The sequence below is a fragment of the Grampus griseus genome (assembly GCF_964374135.1).
Source record: "Grampus griseus genome assembly, chromosome: X".
NCBI lineage: Eukaryota > Metazoa > Chordata > Mammalia > Artiodactyla > Delphinidae > Grampus > Grampus griseus.
Window position 1 is genome coordinate 128,869,760 of NC_138999.1, and position 27,584 is coordinate 128,897,343.

At 47.7% G+C, this 27,584-nt stretch overlaps 1 protein-coding gene across 1 annotated transcript; it reads left to right on the forward strand.

Annotated features, from left to right (window-relative positions):
- Window positions 1-27,198, forward strand: NSDHL (NAD(P) dependent 3-beta-hydroxysteroid dehydrogenase NSDHL). The gene is made up of 8 exons (XM_082680846.1): window positions 1-174; window positions 6,258-6,372; window positions 9,971-10,129; window positions 16,621-16,767; window positions 21,123-21,251; window positions 23,568-23,710; window positions 24,949-25,051; window positions 25,816-27,198. The coding sequence occupies exons 1-8, from the start codon at window positions 125-127 to the stop codon at window positions 26,146-26,148; spliced, it is 1,179 nt and encodes a 392-aa protein (XP_082536972.1). The 5' UTR covers window positions 1-124; the 3' UTR covers window positions 26,149-27,198.
- Window positions 27,199-27,584: the final 386 nt, after the last annotated feature.

Genomic DNA, 27,584 nt, shown 5'->3' on the forward strand with positions numbered 1-27,584 from the left:
CGAGCGCCGACTGGCTGAGCCAGCACCGAACAGAGCCAATTCCCTTGGTGGAGGAGCCTCGGCAGATTCTCGGCTCACGCGGGCGGGGAGAAAAGGGTGGCTGCAGGCCGCTGGAGCGCTGAGGATGAAGGCTGCGGACGCGCTGGGGACAGCCAGGGGGCCGCCTACGGACGGGTAAGGGTTGCGACCTCGCCCTTGTGTCGGCGACAGGACTGGAAGGGTTGGGTGGGGCGATCCGGCTCGGGGACTCTCTGGTCTGGCCTGAGATTGAGTTAGGGTCAGAGAGGCCAGAGAAGAGCGTCACCTTTCGTGTTGGAGCAGACACTGTACTCACTGGGCAACTGAGACCCGGAGAAGGGAAGGGACGTGCCAAGCCTTGTCGCAGAGGTTCGGACGTCTGGGAGTTAGCGGCCAAATGCAGCTGAGGCTCTTTCTTTGAGCGTGTCCCTTCAAGAGCACCCCCTGCCTCTCAAGTAGGTTCCAAGACAGGATCACTGTAGTTCTCGCCTGGCTTAAAGCAGCCCAGGGAAGTGAGCTGGAGGCCTGGGAGCGGACTTGGAAGGGAGTGAAGCAGATATGAGCGTGAGAGGGAGCAGGTCATCAAAATATATTCTTTTTGGCACCCAAACACTCCAGGTGGATAGCGAGGGGCATTGCAGGCGGAGACACCTCCTAGCAAAGTCACAGGAGTTTTGTAAGTGTGAGACCTGCCTGGAGAATTACAACGGGACGTGTGCTCTCAGCCCTTACCTGCTTCCCCTCTGGGCAGGGGACAGAGCATAAGTTTCTCAGGCTGAGAAAGCCTGAGGTTTACTGACATTCATTAAACGACAGTGTTCACCGACCTTCTGCCCTTTACCCTCTTCCTCTTTGAGCATAAACCAGGTCCAAAACCTTGCAGTCATATTTGACTCTTTTCGTGCCCCCTTCCCATTAACCAGCCTCCAAGTTCTATCCATTTTCCCCCTTAAATGCCGTTTCTTTTCTCTTTCCCACCTCTGCTGCTCGCTCCTCTCCCACTTCAGGCCTTCAGCAGCAGCCTCCCTATGAGTACAAGCCAGACAGCCAGCCCCTCTGTTTGACTCACGCCTCCAGGGCCTTAGAACTTGGCTTAGGGATCTCCTCCCCGCCTGGGTTTACCCTCATCGGAAGTCAAAGGCACTTCTGCAATGTTCTGCTAAGCCTGACTCCCACCCCAGATGCTGGACTCCCTGAATGTCTGTGCTGTGCAAGGTTCTGTTTGGCAATGGCCTTGTGAATGAGGGAATGTATGAGTGAGTGAGCTGACACCAGGGTGCTTTTTCACAACTTTTTGACAAGTTATAGCTCCCCTTTTACCCCTGGGGCTTCTTTCAGCCCTACAGCAACTCTGAAGTCTGTGGGAAGGATCGCTGCTCTACAGATGAGGCCTCTTACACCAGCCGCAGCAGCACAGTTCAACCCATACTCTCCATTCCAGGGTCCTTGCTGGCCCTCCAGGGGCTCACAGCCTGGCGGGCCAGGACAGATGTGGCGGGGAGAAAGCCTAAAGCTGTGTGCTATGTTAGAATGAGAACAGAAACCTGTTCTGAGGAAGCTGCTAACCTTGCCCGGGGAGGAGGAGGAGGTTTCGCAGAGGGGACAGCTGAGCAGAGCAGCTCACCATGGAGAGGACAGGGAGAATATTCCAGGTGGAGGGAACAGCATAAGCTAAAGCTCTCAGGCTGGCTTTGTCAGTGGCCACCACAAATTCAAAATCAGGGCCTTTCTGTGTCCTAAAAGTCAGTAGACCAGCAGAGAGATGAATGACTGACAGAAGCACAGAGACACCTCAGATCCATGAAAGGACAAGACTGAGCTGATTGAGACTTTTGGGGAAGTGGTGGGAAGCCTTGGATGTTGTTGGCGTCGTTCTTCCACAGACTAGGGTATCGAGCTCGTGGTGGCCACAGTTTAGCTTCCTGCGCTGAGTCTGTGGACAGCAGCAGGCCAGGCCCCAACTACCCCAACACACCCCTCTGAGCTGCTCTGGATTTCCGCTTCACAAAGAGCCTGGTCTCCCACGTTCGCAAAGGAAGGAACACTTGTCTCTATCTGGTTCGAAATGGACAGACTATCCCGTCCTTTTGTGCCCAGGACTCACTAGCTGGAGACTCTCCCCAGCAGGAAGGCGGTGATGGGCTCACTCCCTTCTCTCGGTATCTAATCCTATCAGTGACCTTCCTCCCCCTTGCCCAGAAGTGGAGCCAGGCGCTTGGGTTTCCCTGATAGAAGATGGTTCTCTTCCTAGATTCTTTTTAGCCTAAGGCCTTGTCCCAGTGTGTATAGAGGAACAAGGGCATACGTACTGGTTTTAATTCAGACACCTATCATTTTAAAGGAAAAAGACTTGAGGCTTCTGATGTGTGAACCTTAGAACGTTGCTCTTTGGGGTCTTATTTTCTCACTTACAGCTGTTCGTGTGAGTGTATGTGTGGTACAATAGACAGAACTGAAAATTTACCATTTTAACCATTTTGAGTGTACAGTTCAGTGGCATTAAGTGCGTTCACATTGTCGTGCAACCATCACCACCATCCGTCTCCAGAACTCTTTTCATCTCGTAGAACTGAAACTCTATATGTACTATGCATCACTTCCCGATTCTCCCACTTCTCCCAGCCCCTGGCACCCTCCCTTCTACTTTCTGTGTCTATGAATTTGACTACTCTAGGGACCTCATGTAAGTAGAATCATATAGTATTTGTCCTTTTGTGTCTGGCTTCTTTCACTTAGTATAATGTCTCCAAGGTTCTTATTTCACTTAGCTTAAGTTCATCCATGTTGTAGCATGTGTCAGAATGTCCCTTCTTTTCATTTTTATTTTATTGTTGTAAGAACACTTAAGATGAGATCCACCATATTAATAAATGTTTGAATGTACAATAGGTGCAACACACCTCTAGAGCTTACTCATCTTGCTTAACTGAAACTTTCTGCCCGTTGATCAGTAACTCCCCCTTTCCCCCTCCCCCAGTCCCTGGCAACCACCGTTCCACTCTTTGATTCTGTGAGTTTGATTACTTTAGGTCCCTCATATAAGTGGAATCATGCAGTATTTGTCCTTCTGTGACTGGCTTATTTCACTTAGCATAATGTTCTCAAAGTTCATCCATGTCTCATATAGTGGAATCTCCTTTTTTAAGGCTTAATAGTATTCCGTTGTGTGTATATACCACATTTTTTTTATCTATTCATCCATCAATGAACACTTAGGTTGTTTGCATGTTGGCTGTTGTGAATAGTGCTGCAATGAGCTTAGGAGTACCCATATCTCTTCAAGATTCTGGCTTCAACTCTTTTGAATATATACCCAGAATTGGAATTGCTGGATCATATGGTGGTTTGGTGGTTCTATTTGAATTTTTAAGGAACCTCCATACTGTTTTCTACAGTAGCTGTATCGTTTTTCCATTCCCGCCAACGGTATACAAAGGTTCCAGTTTCTCCACATCCTTGCCAACACTTATCTTTTGACTTTTTGATAACAGCCATCCTGACAGGGGTGAAGTGGTATCTCATTGAAGTTTTGTTTTACATTTCCCTGATGATTAATGACATTGAGCATTTTTTCATGTACCTGTTGGCCATCTGTATGTCTTCTCTGGAGAGATGTCTATTCAAGTCCTAAGCTCATTTTCTAATCAGGTTATTAGTTTGGGTTGGATTTTTTTTTCTTTTCTTTTTTAGCTATTGATTTGAAGTTCCTAATACAGTCTGGAGATTAACTCCTTATTAGATACAAGTTTTGCAGATATTTTCTCCCATTCCATAGTTGCCAGAATTTCCTTCGTTTTTAAGGCTGAATAATATTCCATTTTATCTGTTTATCCATCAACGGACACTTGACTTGCTTCCACCTTTTGGCTGCGGTTCATAGTGCTGCCATGAACATGCGTGTACAAATATCTGTTCAAATCCCTGCTTTCAGTTTTTTGGAGTATGTACCCAGATGTGGAATTGCTTGATCCTACGGTCATTCTATGTTTAATATTTTTAGGAACCACCATACTGTTTCCCACAGCAGCTGCACCATTTTACGTTCCCACCAACAGTGAACAAGGGTTCCAGTTTCTTTACATCCTTGTCAACACTTGTTATTTTCTGTTTTCTGGGTTTTTTTGATAATAGCCATCCTAACAGGTATGAGGTGATTGCCCACTGTGGTTTTGATTTGCATTTCCCTGACGATTAGGGAGGTTGAGCATACTTGCATGTGCTCATTGGTCATCTGTAAAGTATATCTTTTTTAGAGAAATGTCTGTTAAATCACAACTCTTCTTGGTGTTCATTTGGACGTGAACATATATCACATGGGGGATTTAGGTTGCAGGGGAGGGGGGCTGCCAGTGGGATCTGATTCATTCCCTAGGCTAGACCTGGGTACCCAGCCTCTACAGACCACTAAAGTATCAGCAAAATTCTTATCTGGCTTAAAGTATTTACAAACTTTAAAATAATTTGTATATAATTTGAGACAAATTAGATTTGATTTTGTTTTTGTTTTTAAAGAGGCTGGTTTGCTGAGAATTGTATATGCATTACTTGAAAGTTATGTTATGGATCCAGGCTCCTTCCGCAAGCCCTAGGGGAGGATCCTTCCTGCCTCTGCCAGCTTCTGGGGGTTCCAGGTGTCCCTGGGCTTGTGACCACAGCACTCCAAATGCTGTCTGCCCTCTCATTTCCTCATGCTTCCCTGAGTATCAGGAGAGATTGAGTAAGAAACCAGCAGTGGGTATTGGTGAGTGTAACACCACCAGAAAAATAACAAACCCATTTGCCCCCAGTGAAGCTCCTGCATCTTAGATGGGGGTGTCTGTGTGTACGCGGTTGAAAGCAGAAAGCATGGGTGCGTACACACACCATGTATTCATGAGTCCAGTGGACGTGTGAGGGCCAAGATGTAGTGGTGAGCAAGACAGACAGGACCTCTAGGCACACTGTTTGCTAGGCCTTGGTGCAAGTGCCCAGATCCTTGTTCCCTGGCAGATGCACATTGAACCAAATGGATAAAATGTTCGCCAGCCACATCTGTTTAGGGAGAACAGATGACAGGGCCATCTGCCGACACAAAGAGGATTATGGTGTACAAGGCAGACGGGATAGGCCTAGAGCTACAGGTGAACTTCACTTATTCGTTGGTGTGCTTTCTAAAAAGTTCTGTGAAAAATGAAGTTTTGAAATATATTTCCTAATAACTTCCATTGTGGTCGCAGAAATATGTGTCCCCAAAATGGCTCCATCAGACATTGAGGATCCTAACATCCATTTCCAGGCCACAAAATCAGCTCCTACAGGGACACGTGACAGAGTGTGTGTGTGTGTGTGTGTGTGTGATTGGGCTGCCTGCCTGCCACCTCCTCACTGAAGAGTATTCTCTGAATCTAGCCTTTTGCAAGCAGTTAGACTTTCTTTGTCACGGATTTTGCCACCCGCCGGTGTTAGGGGATCTGTGACTTAGGTAGACTGACCACTGCCAAGAAAGCAGATCGAGACCTAATGCACTGTAACCGCAAAGTGAGCGGCTTCTCTTTGTTTGCGGTTCAGTGGTTTGGTCTTGTTGTGGGACTTTATCACCTGCTATGCTTTGCTACTGTCTCCTGGTTATGAACTGCTGGGTCCCCACCACACTCTGGCCACTTCCCGAGGGTTTCCGGTGGCCCCAGACACTCTGAGTTCTATATGTGGGCAGGGTGGCTTTAATTCCACCAACAAGGAGAGCTCTGTGTCTTCTTACTCTTCCTCCTCACAGCATCCCATGCCCTGGCACCATGGGGATGAGCACTGAGTCGGTTTGAGCAGATTGATACACTTTCTGACAGTGCGAGGACTGCAACCTGGCCTCCCCGGGTCTGTGCGTTTTCCCACTGCGCTGCCACAGTCTACTAGTCTACTGATCGACTCGAGAGAAATAGACAATAATTGAAGTGCTGTGGGAAAAGCTGTGATGTTAGACATATTCTTTTCATTGTAACTGATGGATGAGATTATTTAACTGGCTTCCTGTTCTGCCTGGAGCCAAATATACAGTGAGTTATGGACCCAGTCAGGCCCTTCTCTGAGGGCAGCCTGCATCACAGGAATGTTCGCTGAGTGCTTCATCCAGCAGCTGAAGCTGTGGTTGAGCTCTTTGTGAAAACTCCATGTGTGCGTGTGCGGGGGGGCATCCACACAGAACACTAATAACTAAAAGATGGTTCAGTTTATATAACATGTCTGTCTCTAAATATGTCTTTAAGGACCGAAAAGTTGACTGCAGACAGGGCCAAATCTGTAGCTGAAATGGAACAAGCAGCTGGTGAGCCAGTGCGAGACCAGGGCACATGGACACATTTGACAGAAGACATTCCAAAAGTGAGTACGAAAAGGGTTAACCAAAACCAGGTAAGGGGAAAGTCGAACACATACATACCAACAAGACATTGATACATAGCTATGGGTTAAAAATCGTATTTGGTTCATTTATTAAATCAATCAATGTTGAGTATTGTTTCTTTATAGAAGATATATATCTTTATTTAAGGCACCAGTTACTTACTGCTGTGTAACAAACTCTGTCAGAATGTAGCGGTCTAAAACAACACCCATTTCTTTGTTCACGATTCTACAGGTTGGGCTCGGCCCAGCAGGGGGCAGGGGTTCCTTGGTGGGTCTCCCCTGGGCTTGCTGTCACAGCCGCTATCATGGGGACCCTGAGGTGTATGTTCCAGGCAGCCTCACACACATGGCAGTAACTGCTGGCTGTCAGCTGGGTGCCTCGGTTTGCCTTCACGTGGCCTCCAGCAGGTTAGACTGTGCTTCTGGGTAGAATGGCAGAAGCCTTCCCAGGGCCAACAAGGGCGGTAGCAAGGCCTCCTAAAGTCTAGCGTCGCAAGTGTCGGAAGGGACTTGAAGGAATTGTCAGGCCTCTTGGAGATTTTTCCACAAAGATCTGCAAAGAGTGGGTTGGATTCACTTTTGCTGAACGAACACTTCAGAAATGAAATCACACCAAGGTAAAAAATGTGTTTATATCAAATGTTAGTAAATTAGGGATTCCCAGGAGGTTGCCAGAGGTCAGCAGATCACCCTGGTTTTAGTGTACAGCTCAGAGTAAGGTCTTCTCTCTGCCTCTGTAGTTGAGCGTTAATCTGAGATTCTAGCGCTCAGACAAACCACCAGAGCTCCTTGCCGTCTGTAGCTCATTATTTGTGTGAACCAGGACTTTACTCAGCAACCAGAAACAATCCGGATTCGGATGGTTGTTCGTTCTCATTGATTGACTTTATAGGGAGTAAAAGTTACACAAAGTACTACAATAGAAAGAACACTTTCACCCTAACTTATATATATACATTCTGTGTAAGACTTCTCTGAGAAAATGGCCCACGGCTAAAGACAAGGGAAAACAGAAAAGGATGGAATAAACCCAGTGACCTGGAGCATTCTCTTTTCTCAAGATCATATTGCAATGAAATAGTATGTCTAGATGGCTTTCTTTCCTATTCTTTTTTTTTTTTGCGGTACGCGGGCCTCTCACTGTTGTGGCCTCTCCCGTTGCGGAGCACAGGCTCCGGACGCGCAGGCTCAGCGGCCATGGCTCACGGGCCCAGCCGCTCCGCGGCATGTGGGATCTTCCCGGACCGGGGCACGAACCCACGTCCCCCGCATCGGCAGGCGGACTCTCAACCACTGCGCCACCAGGGAAGCCCCTCTTTCCTTTTCCTGTTCTTAAAACTGTCTCCAAGATGTCAATTTTATAACTCCCGGCAGTACCCCATTCTTGAGTCTCGCTACCTGTTTCCAGTGTGGAGTCTCATTCTTACTTGTTAGTGCATATTCCTTCTGTCTGCTGGGCCCACTTGCCCCGTGCCATCTTTCATGGCCATGAAAAGTTAAGTGGTTATTTCACATGGTCTCCTGTAACCGAATACCATGGTTCCATCCCACATCTGACTTCTCTGGGGTAAATGCCAGCTCTGTTCTCATCATTACAAAACTCTCTGTGGCACAGCTGCTGACCCACGCTTCCCAGGCAATATTGGTGCAACATTTCAATATAATAAAAAAATCCACGTCACTGTCAAAGAGAGGAGTACGGATTGCTCACATTTAAAATCGTGAAACGAGATTGCACTAGACATAGTAGCAAGGTTATTTGATTTGTTTTTAATTAGACCATATCAGCCTTTTGAAACAACTGTAACTAGAGATTGCAGATAATATAAACAAGAGACTCTGAAATCCTTTGGGATGCCCTTAGACATGTCTAGTTCAGACCCTCTTTGGGCTCAGGCAGATTTTTACTAAACCAAGAAAAAATAGCTTGGGAAGCAAGGATGCTCAGAGTTATTCTAAAAAACTGCATTTGCCTGTGCAGCTGACTTGGGGGGGAACGGGAGGATAAGGGATTGCCGAAAGGGGGATCGAGTGGGATTTGTGTAATTTCATTTGCCTATGCCCTGGGGGTGTGTTAGAAATTTTAGTAAAGGTACAAATAATGTAGCGTGCTGTGATTACATGTATATGGCAGTAACTGAAGCATAGACGAGAACGGGCTTAAAAGATAATCTGGTGCGGGGGGTGGCACAGTGAGGCTGACTCTGTCAGGAGATTACAAATGCCTGAACAAATGATGCTAAAGCTACGGAGCCATCTACAGAGGGCCTGGTGGACTCCACTAACAATACCACTCCAGATGGGATGACAGGTTGAGAGGGGTAGAGCCGTAGAAGAGGCTCTGGCACCCCTGCAGTCTCCTGCATGTCTCAGTTATATAGGCATTTAAGGCATACATAGCAGGTTGGTTGGTTGGTTTTTTAATCAGGAGCAGAATTTCTTTACGATCTCTACTTCATCCCCAACTTTGATTTACTGTACATGAGCTCAGGGAAGAATGGGGGTTTGTCATCTTAAGGAAGCCCAGATATGGTTTTACAAAGACCCCAGGGAGGAGGGATATACCAGGGCCTCCATCTGGGCCCCTTGTAGCCAGCTTCATCAGCGTACACCAGCTACAGTTTTGCCTCGACTCCCTGGAGTCAGAATATTCAAGTGCCTGCATGTGGTGCACTGTCCTTCCTTTATCCCCAATTACCAGAGTTGGACTTTAGCCAAGAGTGCATGTGTTGCAGAAACTGAAATGTAAACACCATAGCTCTCCCCTAATTTTTCAACAACTTCCTCAGAGCTCAGAGAAGGGGAAGCAAAGCCCTGGGCCTGGCTGATGAACAGCTCACCCATCCTCCCTGCAACCCCACCAGGAGATCCCATCAGACAAAAGCACAGTCTTACATGGATGTGCTAAGGCGAGAAGGGGTTAGGTGACGAGTCCTAAGCCACACAGCCAGCCCTATAGTGGTTGGGGAGCAAAGGGGGCTGACTTTGCCCTGTAAGTAGAAGTAAGAAGACTCTGTAAGAAGTAAGAAGACTCTGCTTCCTCCTTTCTGATATTTTAAGTGCACACTGTCAATTGAGTGGGTGGCACGTTTTGATTTGTTCTGTTTTTCCATTCATGTGTGTGGTTGGTCGGTTGGTTGGTTTGCTTTTTGCCTTAGAAGTGCCCATGGATCAGCTATTGGGAACAAGAAGGTGTCACTTTTTTTTTTTTTTTTTTTTTGCCACACTGTGCAGCTTGTGAGATCTTAGATCCCCGACCAGGGATTGAACCTGGGCCACGGCAGTGAAAGCACCGAGTCATAAGCACTGGACCGCCAGGGAACTCCCCTCAGGTCATCCAGTCTCACCAAAGTCTGCCTCAGTATCATTTGCTATCCTGCCTCTCCTGATCCCAGGAGAGAAGGTTGGCATTGGTGATAGGACACCAGAATTATATGAAGCTTCCAACTTGGCTCAAGAACAGTTTCAAACTAAGAGATGGACCTGCCATCGTAGTGGCTCATGGTCTGTGAGTCCAGGCTCTTAATAGTTCTCAGCACACCCGTACCCCACTGCCATCCCTCCCTTTCTGCAGGCCATGAAATGCACAGTGATCGGAGGCTCTGGGTTCCTGGGGCAGCACATGGTGGAGCAGCTGCTGGCAAGAGGCTACGCTGTCAACGTATTTGACATTCGGCAAGGGTTCGACGATCCCCGCGTGCAGTTCTTCCTGGGCGACCTCTGCAGCCAACAGGTAACAGACCACCCAGCCTTGCCGATTGCCCCAGGCCCCTGAAGGGAGACTACCAGACTTACGCTGCTCAGAGGCCAGCCAAGTTGTTGTTTCTAAAACAAAAGTTTTTTTGAAAAATTGTAAAGTTATAGGAAAGAATTTAACACACACCCACATTGTTACTAGTGAGAATGAGTAACTGTCATCTCTGTCACTACTACTCCACTCTGCCCTGGTAGTTCGAAGGCAAGTGTGGCCAATACATAAATGAGTGGGTGTAGCTGAGTAGCAATAAAACTTTATTTACAAAAAGTTGTCCGCAGGCCATAGTGTGCCGACTGTGGCCCCAGAGTGTATATCCAAAAGTGCAATTGCTGGAGTTTTTTTTTTTAATTGAGATATAATTCACATTCCATAAATTTCACATTTCTAAAGTGTACAATTCAGTGGTTGTTAGTCTGTTCACAAAGTGATGCGTCCCTCACCGCTATGTAATTCCAGAACATTGTCACCACCCAAAAAGGAAACCCCAGGCCTGCTAGCAGTCATTCCCCGTTTCCTGTCCTCCCCACCGCCGCCAGCCCTTGGCAACCATACATCTCCCATCTCTATTCTGGACACTTCACATAAGTGGAATCATAATATTTGTCGTTTTGTGACTGACTTCTTTCCCTTAATGTTTTCAAGATTTAGCCGAGTTATAAGGGTGTTAATATTTTGAATTTTAAGATGTTGCCAAATTGCTCAACAAGGCTGCTTTGTCACTTAAGTTCACAGCAGCCGTGTGGTAGGATCCCCATTGCTCATGTCCTTGCCAGCACTTGGTATTCTTAGACGTTTTGGTATTGCCCTTCTGGAGAGTGTGAAGTGCTACCTCAGTGACGCTTAGTGTCACATGTGCCCCCTGCACGGGTGGCTAGGCGCCACGCCTTTTCCTGACCCTCCTCTGTGAAATGCGTGTCGCTGACCTTCGCTCATTAGTCTTTGGCTTTACCTTGTTCTTCCTAGGGATGTGTAATTCCTTTCTATTTGAGACAGTCCTTCGCATGTTGTATGTATCACAGTGGCTTCCTTCAGCCTGTCACTGGGCTCTTCTTCTCGGCTTTGGCATCATTGGCTATAGTTTGTTTATTTGTTTGTTTTGGATTTTAAGGCTATGGCTTCCCCTGCAGCCCTGTCAAATTCCAGGCTGTCTTCCTTACCCAACCCTCCCCACCTGTGGGCCTGGAGATGGGGTAGAAGTCTTCCTTGTTCATCATCACTGCTTCTCTCACCCTGACTCGAGCTCCCTCCAGCTTTGAAGGTAATACCAGCAGGCTGTACATACCCTCGTACCCTTCCTTGTGGCCATGATCCACAGCCACCCTCTCCCTTTCCCAGGTGACTCCATCTCATTTCTCAGTGGTTTTAGCTCCTGGCCAAGGTCAACCTCATCGTAATTGTTGGCAAGTTCAGTATTCACACCTATGATCCTGCCAGTACCCTCGCCTTGGCCTCCACTCCCATTGTCATTCCCTAGACCCGGACCTCGGTCGTCCCCAGTAAGTGTGTCCTCTCTGTGATCTCACTTACAGGTGTTGCACTGTGAGCCCCAGCTCCTATCTTTCCAGTTCACAGCCTCTAAGACCTCCACTCTACCAGGTCTGTGACCCACCCAGGCATCTGGCCGTTTCCCACTATCCCGCACCCCATTCAGAGCCTCCCTGCTGTCAAGTCTATGGCTGACTTTCTCCTGCATGATTCTCAGCCCTCATTGTATGTATCAGTCAGAGTTGTCCAGAGAAATAACCAGGGAGACATGGATCGTGGGGGCTGGCAAGTCTGAAATTTGCAGGACAGGCCAGCAGGCTGCAAGCTCAGGCAGTCCTGAGGCAGGTTTTCTTCTTCCTGAAACCACAGCTTTTACTCTTAGGCCTTTCGACTGATTGAATGAAGCCCACCCAGATTATCAAGGACAGTCTCCTTTGATTTCAAGTCAACTGATTGTAGATGTTAACCACAGCTACAGAATATCTTCAGAGCAGCCCCTGGACTAGTGTCTGCTGGAAAAATGGACACATAAACCTCCCCATCATGTTGTACTTCCTGGGTTAAACCCCAGCCCTGGTTAAATCCAGTTCTACCTCCGTGGGGTGTCTCTGTGCAGCCAAACGGGGCTGGAGAAGAAAACACAAGCTTGTTGCCTCTTTCTTCACGGTCGTGCTCTTCAAGCGACCCATGTACCTTCCGGCACCATATCCACAGACCTACACTCTTCACGTGCTTAGCCCTGGAAATGGTCCAGGCACCAGCTAGAGCCCGTGTCTTCTTCCCTGCTTGGTGATTCCTCTAGGGATTCTCCACCCTCTCTCCTTGATCAGCAAGTTGTCCTACCAGATTGCAGCCATCAGCACAGCGTCACCATCTTAAGGAAACAGAACGCCCTGATGCGGCTTTAGCTACTGCCCCACTTTCCCCTTGTGGCAATTTGTGCTCAGCACCTCTGACTGCTTCCCTCCATTGTCTCATAGCAGCACTCCAGCTAGGTCTTCACCTAACAGCCACTGATACAGCCACCAGGGACCTGGAAGCGACCAGATCTGGTGGCCACACCGTGCTTCTCATCTGCCTGGACCCTTCCGCGGCACCTGATAGTTTCTTCACTCACCACCCGCTCACTTCTCCTCCTGCCTCACCAATTGCCCCTCCTCAGTCTCCTTATCTCTGTAATGTCTAAACTTGGCAGGATCCAGGGCTTATTCCTTAGATCTCTTTTCTCCAAGCACACTTAGTGTCCTGGTGAATCCACTCCGGCTCACAGATTAAATAGTCTAGAAGCTAATAAGCTCCAAGCTTGAGATCTCCAGCCTCGTGTCTGTCCAGCTGCCTGCTGGCTATCTCTCTTTGTGCTGTATCTAAATTCAGCTCCTGGCTCCCTGCTACAAGCCGGCCCCCTCCCCCAGCACAGCCAACCTGCTGCTACTAAAGTCCTCACCGTCTTGATAAATGCCCACTCTGTCTTTCGGATTGCTTTGGCCAGAAACTTGAGATTTATCCTTGATTCCTTTCTCTTCCGTACCCTCGATCCCATCCGTCACCAAATCTTGTTGACTCCACTCTCAAAGTAGATCTCCAATCCATCAGCTCCTCACCCCTTCCATTACCACCCTGGTCCAAGCCACCACCCTTTCAATGCATAAATCAGACTTCAGGGCTCCTCTGTTCAGAAGCCTCCAGGGGTGTCCAGTCCTATTTATAGCAAACATACAGACCTGAATAATCACCCACAAGAACCTGCGCGATCCGACCTCACCCGCTCCCACACTCCCCCTCATTGCTCCTGTCCAGGTACACTGGCCTCCTTACTGCTTCTCAAACTCACCAACTGAGTTCTTGCCTCAGGACCTTTGCACTCGCTGCTCCTTCTGTCAGGAATGCTCTTTGTGAACCGCAGAGCTTGTTCGGGAAATTCCTGTAAGTCTTTGAGCACCTTATGCTAAGCATTCAGCCCCTCTGGATCTCCCTTACTCCGCTTTGTTTCTGTGTAACACTTGGCACTAGCTGATATACTCTGTGTAAACTTAGGTATCTGTGCCCCCCACCCAGAGAATGGACCCTCCTTGATGGCAGGGATATGGTCTCATTTGATCCCTGACATGTCCCCTCAAAGGAGACGGGCTCTTTAGCAAACTTCAGCTCCCCTCCAAACCACTCCCCCACGACTCCCATGCTATCGTTGCCAGTATTTCGCTTCCAGATTTTCTTCACCCTGAAGACGGTGAAGGACGGGGGAGGGATCGACTGAAGTCTCCACTCATCAGCACCTCTCCTATCCCATTTCTCTCTCCCAGGTTCCTTCCTCTTCCTGCTGAAGCATTTCCTGTAGCATTCCCCCCAGCGAATATCTGTACACAGCAAACTCGCTGAGTCCTTTTATGCCCGAACATGTCTCTGTTTTCCCGTCACTCATGAATGCTAGTTTGGCTGCAGGTGGAATTCTCGTTTCACAATTTTCCCCCCATCGCTCAATCTGAGCATCGTTCCTCTGTAGGTCAGCTGAGTTTTCCTCATGCCTTTTAGGATTTTCTTTTTTGTCCTTTATGGTCTGAATTTTAGTTTTCTTTTTGAATCCCACTCAGCACCTAGTGGGCCTCATTTTGAGAAAATTCTTCAAATATTGACTCTACCCGCATTCTTTCTGGCAGCCTTACTGGACGTACAGTAAAGCCTTTCGTTATATTCTCTTAGTCTCTCCTTCTGTCTTTGTAATATTTTATAGATTCTCTCTATTCCATATACACTCACAGCCAGGCCTGTTTCATCTGTATCCCCTCCCCACCCTCAGATTATTTTAAAGCCAAACCTAGACATCTTGTCTTTTCTTTTTGTAAATATTTCAGTATTTGTTACTAAAAGATAAGAATCCTTTGAAAAAACACAACTCCATGACCACACCTAAAACATATTGACAATTGCTTAATTTCTAACCAGTGTTGAGATATCCCTGAATGTCTCGCAATGTTTTTGTATAGTTGTCTTTCCAAATAAGGAAGTCAACTGAAGGGGCAGGACAGGAATGAAATGTTTAAGTCTCTCTTCATTTATAATTTAAAATTATTTTCACCTGTTTCTTTTTACTTTTTTATGTTTTTTTATTTTTTTACTTCTATTTATTTAATTTGTTTGGCCGTGCCACACAGCTCGCGGGATCCTAGTTCCCCGAACAGGGATTGAACCCAGGCCTCCCCGCCGCCCTGCAGCGGAAGCGCAGAGTCCCAACCACTGGGCCGCCAGGGAGTTCCCACTTTTTCCTTTTTTAATGTGGCTACTACAAAATTTGAAGTCATATCTGTGCTTTGTATTATATTTCTAGTGGAGTAAAGACTGCATCTGATTCTGGTTTGGTTTTTTTCCGTTGAGGCATCATGGATTGACACCCCAACAGCCATAAGCACACCCGGTGCTCAGATTTTGCTTTCTACACACCACCGCCCATAATAGGAACCCAGGCTTCTTGGGAAAATAGCCTATGCAGGACTCTGGGGCAGGGTAGGTAGCGCAAGGTGAGCCTGGAATATTTTCCTAGGACAAAATTAAGGACGTACTCAAAAACTAATGAGAATATGTCAAAAAGACACAGGAACCAATTTGAAGAGCCTCCACTGGCCAAATCTGGGACATTTTGAGCCTCACCAAATATAATAGTAGTGGATTACACAGAGGGAAAGGTACCTTTTTGATGGCCAGAATCGGGCAGCCATCCCGCTAAGCAAATGATTGGATCAACATCACCAACAATGGGACAGACTGGGTGATGCCCTGAGAAGGTCATAATGTCACTGGTGTGATGTTCTTGCCAAAAGTATTAAATCTAAAAGACTAATCCAAATTGAGGGGGCATTATTGGGACAGTTGGGGAAGCTTGGATAGAGACTAATGATTGCGTAGGAGTATCCTATCTGTTACATTTCTTGCATGCGATGAATGTTTTGTGGTTATTTAGGGGATGTCTTTGTTCTTAGGAGGTGCCTGGTGAAGACTTGAGAGGCTAAGTGGCATGATGTCTACAGCTTACTCTCAAATGGTTTCAAGGAAAAACATCATGTCTACATAGAGAAAATTGTGGCAAAATGCTAATAATCGGTGGATCTAGGCACATAATTCATGGTTGTCTTTCTTTTGGTGATGTTAGTATCTATTGATCATTCCTAGATCTTATTACTCAGTTAAGGTTTCACAAAATGGTGACATGCTATTATTCTCTCTTTATTTCTTAGCTCAAATCTTTGTACCTTGTGCAGATTAAATGCTTGACTCTTTCCCTTTATTTGCCACTTTGCAAAAGGAATTCTTACTCATACTGGGGATCAAATTGTCCCTTCCTTTTTGGCCAGTGGGAGCGTCTTCAAGTTGGCTCTCGAGTCCTTTTAACAGGAATTATTTTCTGGTGCGACAAGGTGTTCCTGGCTCATCTTGTCTGTTTCCTGCCCCAGATCTGCAATCAGCCGTCGATCTCAGGAGCTCTGCTTCCCTGTAGCAATAAATTAAACGCACATGTTTTTGTCTCGGGTTACTGTCTTATGTCTAGTTTCACGGAAAGGAATGCTGCTGTGTATTGGGTATTTACACTGTCTTTTCATATGATTCATAATGTGTATCTATGGGCTCATCTTCCCCAGGAGCTTTAACTGCAGGTGCCCTGAATTGTACCCCACCCACCCACCACCCATGAGGCGCAAAGGCAAAGATGCTGCCTTTCTCTGGATCCCACAGGCTTCTCATGCCCCAAACCAGTTTTTATTTGGGCCCAGGTAATGGGGAGGGGGGTGGTTAAAGGGACAATATGGTTTCTGTGCCGTGTACTTATGTGTTGTTTGACTCTTTTACAGTGAGAATGTATTTCTGTGTTGATTGTAGAATTATTAAAGGGCAAGACACCTACATGCCCCAGATTGGAGAGTGGTAATGTGAGGAGGATGTTTACTTGTCTAAAGCAGGAGGGATTTTTTTTTTGTCTTTGTTTGCTTCTCCAGGATCTGTACCCAGCTCTGAAAGGTGTAAGCACAGTTTTCCACTGCGCATCGCCCCCACCATCCAGTAACAACAAGGAACTCTTTTACAGAGTGAATTACGTTGGCACCAAGAATGTCATTGAAACTTGCAAAGAGGCTGGGGTTCAGGTAAGGGGAAAGCTGGAATGAGTGCTGTCGGGAGCGTGTGATGGCCCTTTCCAAGTGTGTGGGGACCAGGGCTCTTGTTCTCTTCCTGTGCTTAGCCAGGCTTGCTTCCTAAAGTGTGAAGAGCCTAGAAATTCAGCCCTAGGACCTGCTGAGCATCTGAACAGACCATCTGAGGACCCTAAGCTTTATTAGTCTTGGTTAAAGAGCTACACAATTTAGAAATTGCTTGTATTTTTTTATTGTGGCTTAAATATATATATATATAATGTAAATATATATAAAACATAAAATTTACCATTTTAAGCATTTTTAAGTGTACAGTTCACTGGCATTAAGCACATTCACATTGCTGTACAAGCACCGCCATCATCCGTCTCCAGAACTTTTGCATCATCCTAAGCTGAAACCTGTACCAATTAAACACTAACCCTCTCCTCCCCTCGCCCCTGGCGCCCACCATTCTGCTTCCTGTCACTGTGAATTTGACTCTAGGGGCCTCATAGAAGTGGCATCAAACAACATGTGGCCGTTCGTGTCTGACTTACTTTACTTAGCGTAACATCTTCAGGGTTCGTCTGTGCTGTAGCAGGTGTCAGAACACCAGGGCTGTTTCCAGGTTTTGACACGGGGAGGGGTAAGGGTAAACTGGGACGAAGCGAGAGAGTGACATGGGCATATATACATATATATATATACACATATATACACTACCAAACGTGAAATAGATAGCTAGTGGGAAGCAGCCGCATAGCACAGGGAGCTCAGCTCGGTGCTTTGTGACCACTGAGAGGGGTGGGATAGGGAGGGAGGGAGGGAGGGAGACGCAAGAGGGAGGAGATATGGGAACATATGTATGTGTATAACTGATTCACTTTGTTATAAAGCTGAAACTAACACACCATTGTAAAGCAATTATACTCCAATAAAAACGTTAAAAAAAAAAAAGTTTGTAGGGGACTTCCCTGGCAGTCCAGTGGTTAAGACTCTGTGTATCCACTGCAGGGGGTGTGGGTTCAATCCCTGGTTGGGAACTAAGATCCCGCATTCTGTGCAGCGTGGCCAAAAGAAAAGAAAAGAAAGAAAATCTAAAACTTTGTAAAAATAATATCATGTTGAATATATCTTCCTGCAACTTGCTTTTTTTTTTTTTTGCAGTACGCAGGCCTCTCACTGTTGTGGCCTCTCCCGTTGCGGAGCACAGGCTCCGGACGCGCAGGCTCAGCAGCCATGGCTCACGGGCCCAGCCGCTCCGCGGCATGTGGGATCTTCCCGGACCGGGGCACGAACCCGTGTCCCCTGCATCGGCAGGCAGACTCTCAACCACTGCGCCACCAGGGAAGCCCCCAACTTGCTTTTTTTCCCCAACGTTATGTTTTTGAGATTTCTCCATCTTGATATACATAGCTCTGGTATATTCACTGAAGTGGCAGGATTGCTCAGTGGGTAACAGTGCAGGAAGTGTTTTTTTTAATGTAGTATTTAGGGAATGTCTCTCAATAGAGCAATCAAAAGATTGGTTACTGTGCTTTTCTTTTCAGAGATTTAAAGTGTTACTTCCCACATTTAAATCCTTAATCCACCAGGAATTCATGTCCGTATATGTTCTGAAGTAGACAGAGGATGTTTTGGTGCTCAGCAGCATGTGTTATACGATCCATCCTTTCCCCGCTGTTCAGCGCCCTATGCAGCACATCTGTGCGGGCCTGTTCCCGGCTCTCAAACTCTCTTGGCCCCTGTGCCCTGCCTTAGGATGAACCTCAGTATCTAGTGTAGGACAAGTCACTCCCCCAACCATGTTCTTCAGAATTTGCTTGTCTGCCCTCAGAATGGGAGAAAATATTTGCAAGCGAAGCAACTGACAAAGGATTAATCTCTCAAATATAGAAGCAGCTCATACAGCTCAATATCAAAAATAAACCAACTCAACCCAAAAATGGGCAGAAGACCTAAACAGACATTTCTCCAAAGAAGATACACAGATTGCCAACAAACACAGGAAAGGATGCTCAGCATCACTAATCATTAGAGAAATGTAAATCAAAACTACAATGAGGAATCACCTCACACCAGTCAGAATGGCCATCATCAAAAATATCTACAAACAATAAATGCTAGAGAGGGTCTGGAGAAAAGGGAACACTCTTGCACTGTTGGAGGGAATGTAAATTGATACAGCCACTATGGAGAACAGTATGGAGGTTCCTTAAAACACTAAAAATAGAGCTCCCATACGACCCAGCAATCCCACTCCTGGGCATAAACCCTGAGAAAACCATAATTCAGAAAGAGTCATGGGGCTTCCCTGGTGGCACAGTGGTTGAGAATCCGCCTGCCAATGCAGGGGACATGGGTTCGAGCCCTGGTTCTGGGAAGATCCCACATGCCATGGAGCACCTAAGCCCGTGTGCCACAACTACTGAGCCTGCATGCAGCAACTACTGAAACCGCGCCTAGAGCCTGTGCTCCACAACAAGAGAAGCCACCACAGAGAAGCCTGCGCACCACAGTGAAGAGTAGCCCCTGCTCACCGCAACTAGAGAAAGCCCGCACACAGCAACGAAGACCCAATACAGCCAAAAATAAATAAATGAAATGAAAAAAAAAAAGAGTCATGTACCACAATGTTCATAGCAGCTCTGTTTACAATAGCCAGGACGTGGAAGCAACCTAAGTGTCCATTGACAGATGAATGGATAAAGAAGATGTGGCACATATATACAATGGAATAGTACTCAGCCATAAAAAGAAACGAAATTGAGTTATTTGTAGTGAGGTGGGTGGACCTAGAGTCTGTCATACAGAGTGAAGTAAGTCAGAAGGAGAAAAACAAATACCGTATGCTAACACATATATATGGAATATATTTTTAAAAAATGGTTGTGAAGAACCTAGGGGTGGGACAGGAATAAAGACGCAGACGTAGAGAATGGACTTGAGGACATGGGGAGGAGGAAGGGTTAGCTGGGACAAAGTGAGAGAGCGGCATGGATTTATATATACTACCAAATTTAAAACAGCTAGCTAGTGGGAAGCAGTCACATAGCACAGGGAGATCAGCTCGGTGCTTTGTGACCACCTAGAGGGGTGGGATAGGGAGGGAGGGAGGGAGGGAGACGCAAGAGGGAAGCGATATGGAAACATATGTATATGTATAACTGATTCACTTTGTTATAAAGCAGAAACTAACACACCATTGTAAAACAATTATACTCCAATAAAGATGTTTAAAAATTGAAAATATTTTATAAAATTTAAAAAAAAAAGAATTTGTGTATTCTTAGCCCTTTGCTCGTATACATTTTAGAACCAGCTTGTCGAGTTCCTTGATAAAGCCTGTTGGAAATGTTACTGTAATTGCCTCAAACCTAAAGGTAATTTGGGAGAGAATTGATATCTTTCAAATATTGAGTCTCCGTATCCATAAATACGTACATGTCTATTTATCTCTTTAATGTCTTTCAATAGAGCTTTATACTTCACTTCATAAAGGTTTTGTACATCTTTTGTTAAATTTATTCCATGTACCTTGCTTTTGGTGGTTGAAATATCTTTCACATGACATTTTCAACTGCTACTGCGTAGGGGCACAGTTAATTTTTGTATATCGATTTTGTACTCAGCAACTTTGCTGAACTCTAATATTTTCTGTATATTCGTAGTGCTTTGTATGTAGACATTTGCAACACCTGTAAGTGGCAATAGTTTTGTTTCTTCTTTTCAAATCATTATACTTTGTTGTTTCCCTTATCCTACCATGCTGGCTAGAACTTCCAGGACCTTGTTGAATAAAAGTGATAAAGATGTGATTCGAGCTAATGGTGTTCAGTTTAGGATGGGCTGCCCTTAACCAGGTAGCTGGAAGCTACGAACCCTCGTAAGAAAGCAGCTTCCTTTCAAATAGCATTTCGCCAGTGGACATGTGCACGTGCCCATTCGTGTGTGCTGACGTGCCAAGGTTGGGATCAGAATCACCAGGGTCTTTTGCAGACAGGCATCTTCCTCGAAGTTTGTGGGCTATCCTTCCCCCATGGAGAATCACTCCCATAGTGAGATACCGTGAATAATGGAAGTCTGTTCTATCCCTTGGTTGTGATGAGAGGGGGGAATATGTGAAATTCACTGTTTTAGAGTGTGATACCATAATGTGTCTCAAATCCCCATACCTGCAAAAGATGGTGATCTTTGCATTATTTTAAGAAGGCCTGAAAAGGGAAGGCATCATAGCAAAGAATCTGTATGGGGCGAGGGTTGTGAGCACGTGCCATTTGATTCTCTTTCCTACCTGACCATCGTGATGTTTAAACAGCGATCGTTCCTGACTCATTTTTTTTAAATCTTCTGTTCTCCTCTGCCAGAAACTCATTTTAACCAGCAGTGCCAGTGTCATCTTTGAGGGTGTCGACATCAAAAATGGAACCGAAGACCTCCCTTATGCCAGGAAACCCATTGACTACTACACGGAGACGAAGATCTTACAGGAGAGAGTACGTACCTGAGAACTGGTTGAGTGAGTGACAAACGAGGTCCATGAACGTCTACAGAATTTAGATTCTTAAGAAGAATGTTTATGAACATAGGAAGTTAGTATTCTGATGCCTAATATGCAAATTGGGCAGTAAAATCTGTGGATGGAATTCAATTTCAAGGATAATAACAGAAAAAATAATAACATAATAGCTTAATGTGGCCAGACGCTACTCTGTATTTTACGAGGAGCTGCCTCATTTAAACTTCGCAATGACCCCATAAGGCAGGTACTGTTACCGTCACCAGGTTACAGAGGAGGACAGTTGGTGCAGAGAGATTCGGAAGCTTCCTGAGGTCGCGCAGCTCTAGAGCCTGCACTCAACATGTATACCATGCGAGTTTACTGAACTGCTCCAGCAATCAGATAATTTATGATGACCCAAAGTGGGAGGCAGAACTCAGGCTAAACACTCAAGTGTGTTTTGATTTGAACACACCTTCCTAGTGGCACTCTTGCACCCTCTGTCCTTTTTTTTTTTTGAAATTAAACAATGGAAGGCTCTTGCTTTATTTTAAGGAAAAGTACTTTTCCACTTGGCAAGCCAGCTTCACCAGGGAGCACCTGGTTGTAGCAGCAGTCTGGGCCAAGTAGCAGAGACTGTGACAGTAGCCAGCTCCGGGACTAACGTCCAGGAGAATATTACCCTGAGGACACCCGATACTGTAGGCCATAGATGCTCATCGGCCACAGGCAGCTCACCTTAGCCAGGCAGCTGTGAGTTTGCCTCTCCCAGCTGTTGGCAGCGGGCCACGCCTACTGAGGTTTTCTTTCGCAGCCGGTATGTATGGAACCAGAGCTTAACGCCAGATTGGCCAGAGTACCCCTGCGTGGCCTGAGTGTCAGCCGCCTCCCATCTGTTTGCTATTACTCCAACCCAGAAAGTCCCCAAAGACCTCATCTGCCGGGAGACCCAAGGGCTTCCCGGTGCAGCGCATGGAGGCCTAGCTTTTGCAAGCTCCAGTCCTGGGTCTGCCCGCCTGCTCCTTGGAGCACAGAGAGCCTCACGTAGCTCCCACCTGCTCAGACTTGACCCGAGGAGCGCTAAAGCTTCCACTGGGCCCCGTGCACCCTCCGCCAGCGCTCCTGGGTCTCCCGCCCCCTGGGCTCAGGTGCTGCAAGTGGCAGCTGTGGTTCAGACCATCGTCGTGTCACTTGCACTGACTCTTGGGTGCTCTGCTGGAAATGAGCTCAGCCTGTAAACGCCTCTGGCAGTAACTGTGCTGGAGCCTCCAGTTGGCGGCAGATGTCAAGCTGCTGCCGGCTTTCAAACGTGCTGACAGATAATAGGTGGAGTGTGGTGTTATCTAGGACTCCCAGAGCTTTCTCCTCTTTACTAACAGAGATGAGCCTCGGCTAGAGGGCATTTGAAGGCTTATTTAGTCATTTCCTCTGCCCCTGTGGGAACCAGGGCCTGGTGGGGGGAGGGGAGAGGCAGCTCCACCTTTGGGTAACTCCGATCATTGTGAACACAGTCCACAAGTGGCTTAAGCTCACTGGACCGAAACGTGAATGAGGATTTTGCCACCACGGAGTAGAAATCCTAGGTGAGGTGGGCCATCTCGTTTCAGCAGCACACAGCCTTGGCAGGAGTACCATCGTGGTCCCCATTTTTAACAACAACCTATCTGGTCCTTTGGGAAGTTTTGTTCCCTTTGAGACAAAACTTGTTTCTCTGTACTTGAAGCCCTTAAGTTCTAGCTTGTACATTAAGCCACACAGAACATGGCTCTGAGGATTCACCCGACATGTTGGTCCATCTGTTTAGCTACTGAGTTGCTGCCCTGTTTCTCCCAGACCTTCTCCCTTCTCAGCCCCTTCTTCCAGCCCAGTTGGCTTCATCAGAGTCCCTTCCTAGGAGGTGGTACTCAGTTCTGACCACAACAGCCCAGGACTGGTGGAAACATACAGTTGGCACATGGAACTTAAGTCAGGAGCCGGTTTGGTGGCAGCAGCCTTACTGAAGGCCCCCAGCTAACTCATTAACTGGATCTCTCAGATATTTTCCACAAACTGCTGCATTCATGCATTTTAGTGTTTAAACCCCAACCCAGGCCTTTCTGTTAGATTCTACTGGTTTCGACCCAGCTGTCTCCTGTGTTTTCAGATTTGGGTGTTGGAGTGGGGAAAGGGATACAGAAGTAGTCCCGAATTATAAGTGTCACTGACGTGAGTCTGTAGCCCGGGGCAGTGGGCGGCATCCATGCCCCTGTGCAAGGTCCTGTCCCCTGGGGAGCATGTCTGCAGCCCACATGGTCCCTCTGCTCTCCCGCAGGCGGTACTGGGTGCCAACGATCCTGGCCAGAATTTCATAACCACAGCCATCCGCCCTCATGGCATTTTTGGCCCAAGGGACCCCCAGTTGGTCCCCATTCTCATCGAGGCGGCCAGGAAAGGCAAGATGAAGTTCATGATCGGGTAAGTTGCTGCTCTCCTCCCCGCACCCCCCGCCCTGGACACAGTCGGCTCTTGCCTTACGTGGCCTTCTCTGCTGCCCGCTGCTCATTTCCTGGGGCTGCCACAACAAATGAGGCTTAGAACGACAGAAATGGATTCACTCCCAGTGATGGAGGCCAGGACTCCAAAATCCAGGTGTGGGCAGGGTTGGCCCCACTGGAGGCTCTGAGGGAGAGTCTGTTCCAGGCCTCTCTCCCAGTCTCAGGTGGCTGCCAGCAACCCTTGGCGTCCCTTGGCTTGTAGACCCGTCACTTCAGTCTCTGCCTACATCTTCATGTGACGTTCTTTTCTCTGTGTGTCTGTACCCAAACGTCCCTCCTCTTATAAGGACACCAGTCATTGGGTTTAAGGCCCACCCTACACTAGTGTGACATTATCTAAACTAATTACATATTCAAAGACCTTATCTCCAGATAAGGTCATAGTCACAAGTTCCAGGGAGACATGGATTGTGGCAGGACACTCTTCTGCCCCATGAACCCTCTCAGGTAGGCTGCGAAAACATTTGTGTCCCTGTTTGGAAATTCCGGAAACAGGCTCAGAGGGGAAACAATTGGCCCAGGGTTAAGGGCCAAGCCCTCCGCTCTCCTTGCATCTAGGAAGGCGGGGGTAGGTGTTAACATTCCTCCTCTGGGCAAGTGCAAGTGGGAGGGCTGCTGCAAGTGATGAGACTGGGACTGTGTCCCCAGTATACCTTTCCTTCCCCCCTCCTCCCTCCCTCCCTCCCTTCCTCCCTTCCTTTCTTCCTTTCGTCCTTCTCTTTTCTCCCTTTCTTTCCCCATTTATCCCTGTGCCTTGCCACTTTGCCTCCCTGCCTTTCACTTGGCTTTCCTGCTGTGGGATTTGAAAGAGACAGTAGAAAACTCTGAGGCCAGAGAAAGGCATTAGCCCAGAGTGCCCTGGAGGGAGTTCAGAGCTGCTGCCCTAATTAGAGCCCAGAGCAGACAATACCAGTGTTGGCCACACTGGGACGGGGCAGGCAGGGCATGGGACTTGCAGATTCATTGGTGGGCCCTTAAATATCCCACTGGCCCTGAGGGCCTAGGAGCCCTGGCCTCCTGCCCATCTTCAACTGTTACGGATGCCCAGGTGTGCCGGGGGCTGGCATTGCCAAGGCGGGTCCTGGCCCTGGGTCCACGTGCAGGGGCTCTACCAGGTTCTCCCCCGGCGCAGGGAACCCATTCCTTGTGCACATGCAGGAACGGGGAGAACTTGGTGGACTTCACCTTCGTGGAAAACGTGGTCCACGGACACATCCTGGCTGCAGAGCACCTCTCCAGAGACACAGCCTTGGGTGGGAAGGTAAGGCACCTGCTTCTTCCTGCTTCTACCTGCTCGGCAGCAGCTGGCCCACCATTTCCTGCCCCTGTGTGTCCGCCTGCCTTCACAATTCTCCTCCCAGTGATTGGACCCACTGGCAAGTGGCTTCTGTGAGCCTGCATCCTGGCAAAGCTGCTCTAGGATCCCACTGGGCCACGGTTGAGCCCCTCTGGTGGGGTGAGGTCAGCTCTCACGCAGAGATGAGAGAGCACACGCGGGCTCCTTTCACTCCCACTCCTAGGGCCCCCGTCTTCTTTGTTTCTCACTCCGACCTTTGGAATCCCCCGTATTTGGGCTCATTTTTTTCTCCTGGGCCTCTGCCATTTTCCCCCTCCTGTAACTCTCAGTGTGGCGGGGGTATGGTGGGTATGGCTTTTAGTTTATACCAAAGACAGCACGTTTCAGAAATGTCATATGACCCGTTTGTTGCATCTGAAGATAAGATGATTTACTGCATTTACCGTGATTAACACAATTATTAAATTAACAAACGTACCTTCCCAAGTGCAATCTAAGCTTCCCTTGAAATCCTGTCATCGCCTGAAAGCTGCCTGCAGCCTGCGGCCTGTGTAGGCTTAATAACCGCCTCACTTTCGAGCTGCCTTGCAAAGGAACTGGGGCGGGCAGGCAGGGAGTGGCCACTGGTTTCTCAAAATATTGGTCCTGGCTGAGCTCCAAGCTCCAAGCATGGCCTGCCGCCCCATCCTGCTGGGGAGCAGTTCCTAACTTCTCCTTCCCCCCTGCAGGCTTTTCACATCACCAACGATGAGCCCATCCCTTTCTGGACTTTCCTGTCCCGCATCCTGACAGGCCTCAATTACGAGGCCCCCAAGTACCACATCCCCTACTGGGTGGCCTACTACCTGGCCCTCCTGCTGTCCCTCCTGGTGACGGTAATCAGTCCCATAGCCCAGCTTCAGCCCACTTTCACGCCCATGCGGGTCGCGCTGGCTGGCACGTTCCATTACTACAGCTGTGAGAAAGCCAAAAAGGTCATGGGCTACCGGCCGCTGGTCAGCATGGATGACGCCGTGGACAGGACGGTGCGGAGCTTTCGCCACCTGCGGAAGGTGGAGTGAGGCGGCCTGGAGCCCGGGCCCTTCCACGCACTCCCCAGCCGATAACTCTCTCCTCGCAGTGAGTTTCTTCTGAGCTTAGGTCTCCTCCGGCTGGTTCTGCGAGGGCACACCCACCCTTCTGTGACTCCGAGGGTGGCGAAAGCAGCAGACGTTTCTTCTCCGTAGGACTGGATTTAGATTTCTTAAAATAGGGCAGCTTCCTGGTTTTCTGTTTTGTATTCTCTCCCTCGCCCCCACCCGCTTCCTCCTGGGTTCCTTATTCCAGTGACCTTGTAAACAATCAAAGAAGCCTAGGGAAGAAACAAGCCATCTGCTGATCGAGGAGGGGGTCCTAGACTTACTTCCATGCAGACTGTTCAAGGAGCCACAGATGACAGATACCCTAGAGAAAAGCAGAAGTTCTAAACACATGGTGAGGCTTCAAGTGTACATTTTAAATAGACACAGAGTTTAGAGCAAAAACTTTTAAAAAGCTTGAATAACTGTAAACCCCCCAAATCCCTGGGGAGAAGAGCGACCAGTTGCTCATCTCCTTGCATGCTCCCAGGTTCTCTCTCAGGTGCAGCTGGTGTGCCTGCCTGCAGTATTTTTTCATACAGCATTCTTTCATGGGCGCCTTTCTCTTTACCCACAGAGCCCTGTGTCCTTTTAATGGCAAGGTGGTGGTCTGCCCGAGTGGCATGCCGTTTGAAGCTGTTTAGCACCTCTCCTAACATGGGACATTGGGCAGGTTGACAGTAAGCCGTGGAAAAGGTCAGAGAGAAGAGTACCCCCTTTATCTGCTTGGAGTTTGGGCAGAAACAGCACGAGATGATGCAGAAAGGGCTACTTCCCTGCGGCTCACGCCCATAGAACCCTTCAGGCCAGTTTCTGACAGTCAAAGCACATATAGTGATTCAGCATTCTTTATTTTCTGGTGCTCTGCTTACAGAATCTGGTTTCTTCTCAGACTCATTGAAATGTAACCTTAAAGACTTCTGTTTGCTTCTCTGCCTTTGTGCAAGGGTGGGGAGACAGCTGGGGAGACTGGAATAAAGTGAAGGTATTGTACATGCTGTGCAGTTTGTGTGATTTGAACTTGACCCCCACCTGGGGGGAAACAGCTACTGGGGTGGGGGGACACAAACAGAAATAAAACAGGGTTTTTGCCCCTAAGGCAGTTAGAACAGAGGAGTTAAGATACGTTCACAAGCCCCTATAATAGCAGGTAGGAAATGATAGACACACTTGAGACGAGGTGGTGTAAGTTCAGAGGAAGGATACGTGGCTTCCAGCAAAGGCCTTGAAGGATGGCTAAAGAGTAAGGAGGTGCAGGCCCCTAGATGGCGTTTCAAGGTAAAAGGTAAGGTTCACAGGCATTGGCTTGTCATAGTTTCATTAGCAATGTGTTGTCTCTCAGATTCAATGAAGTACAGAAATGTCCAGCTGGCCTTGGA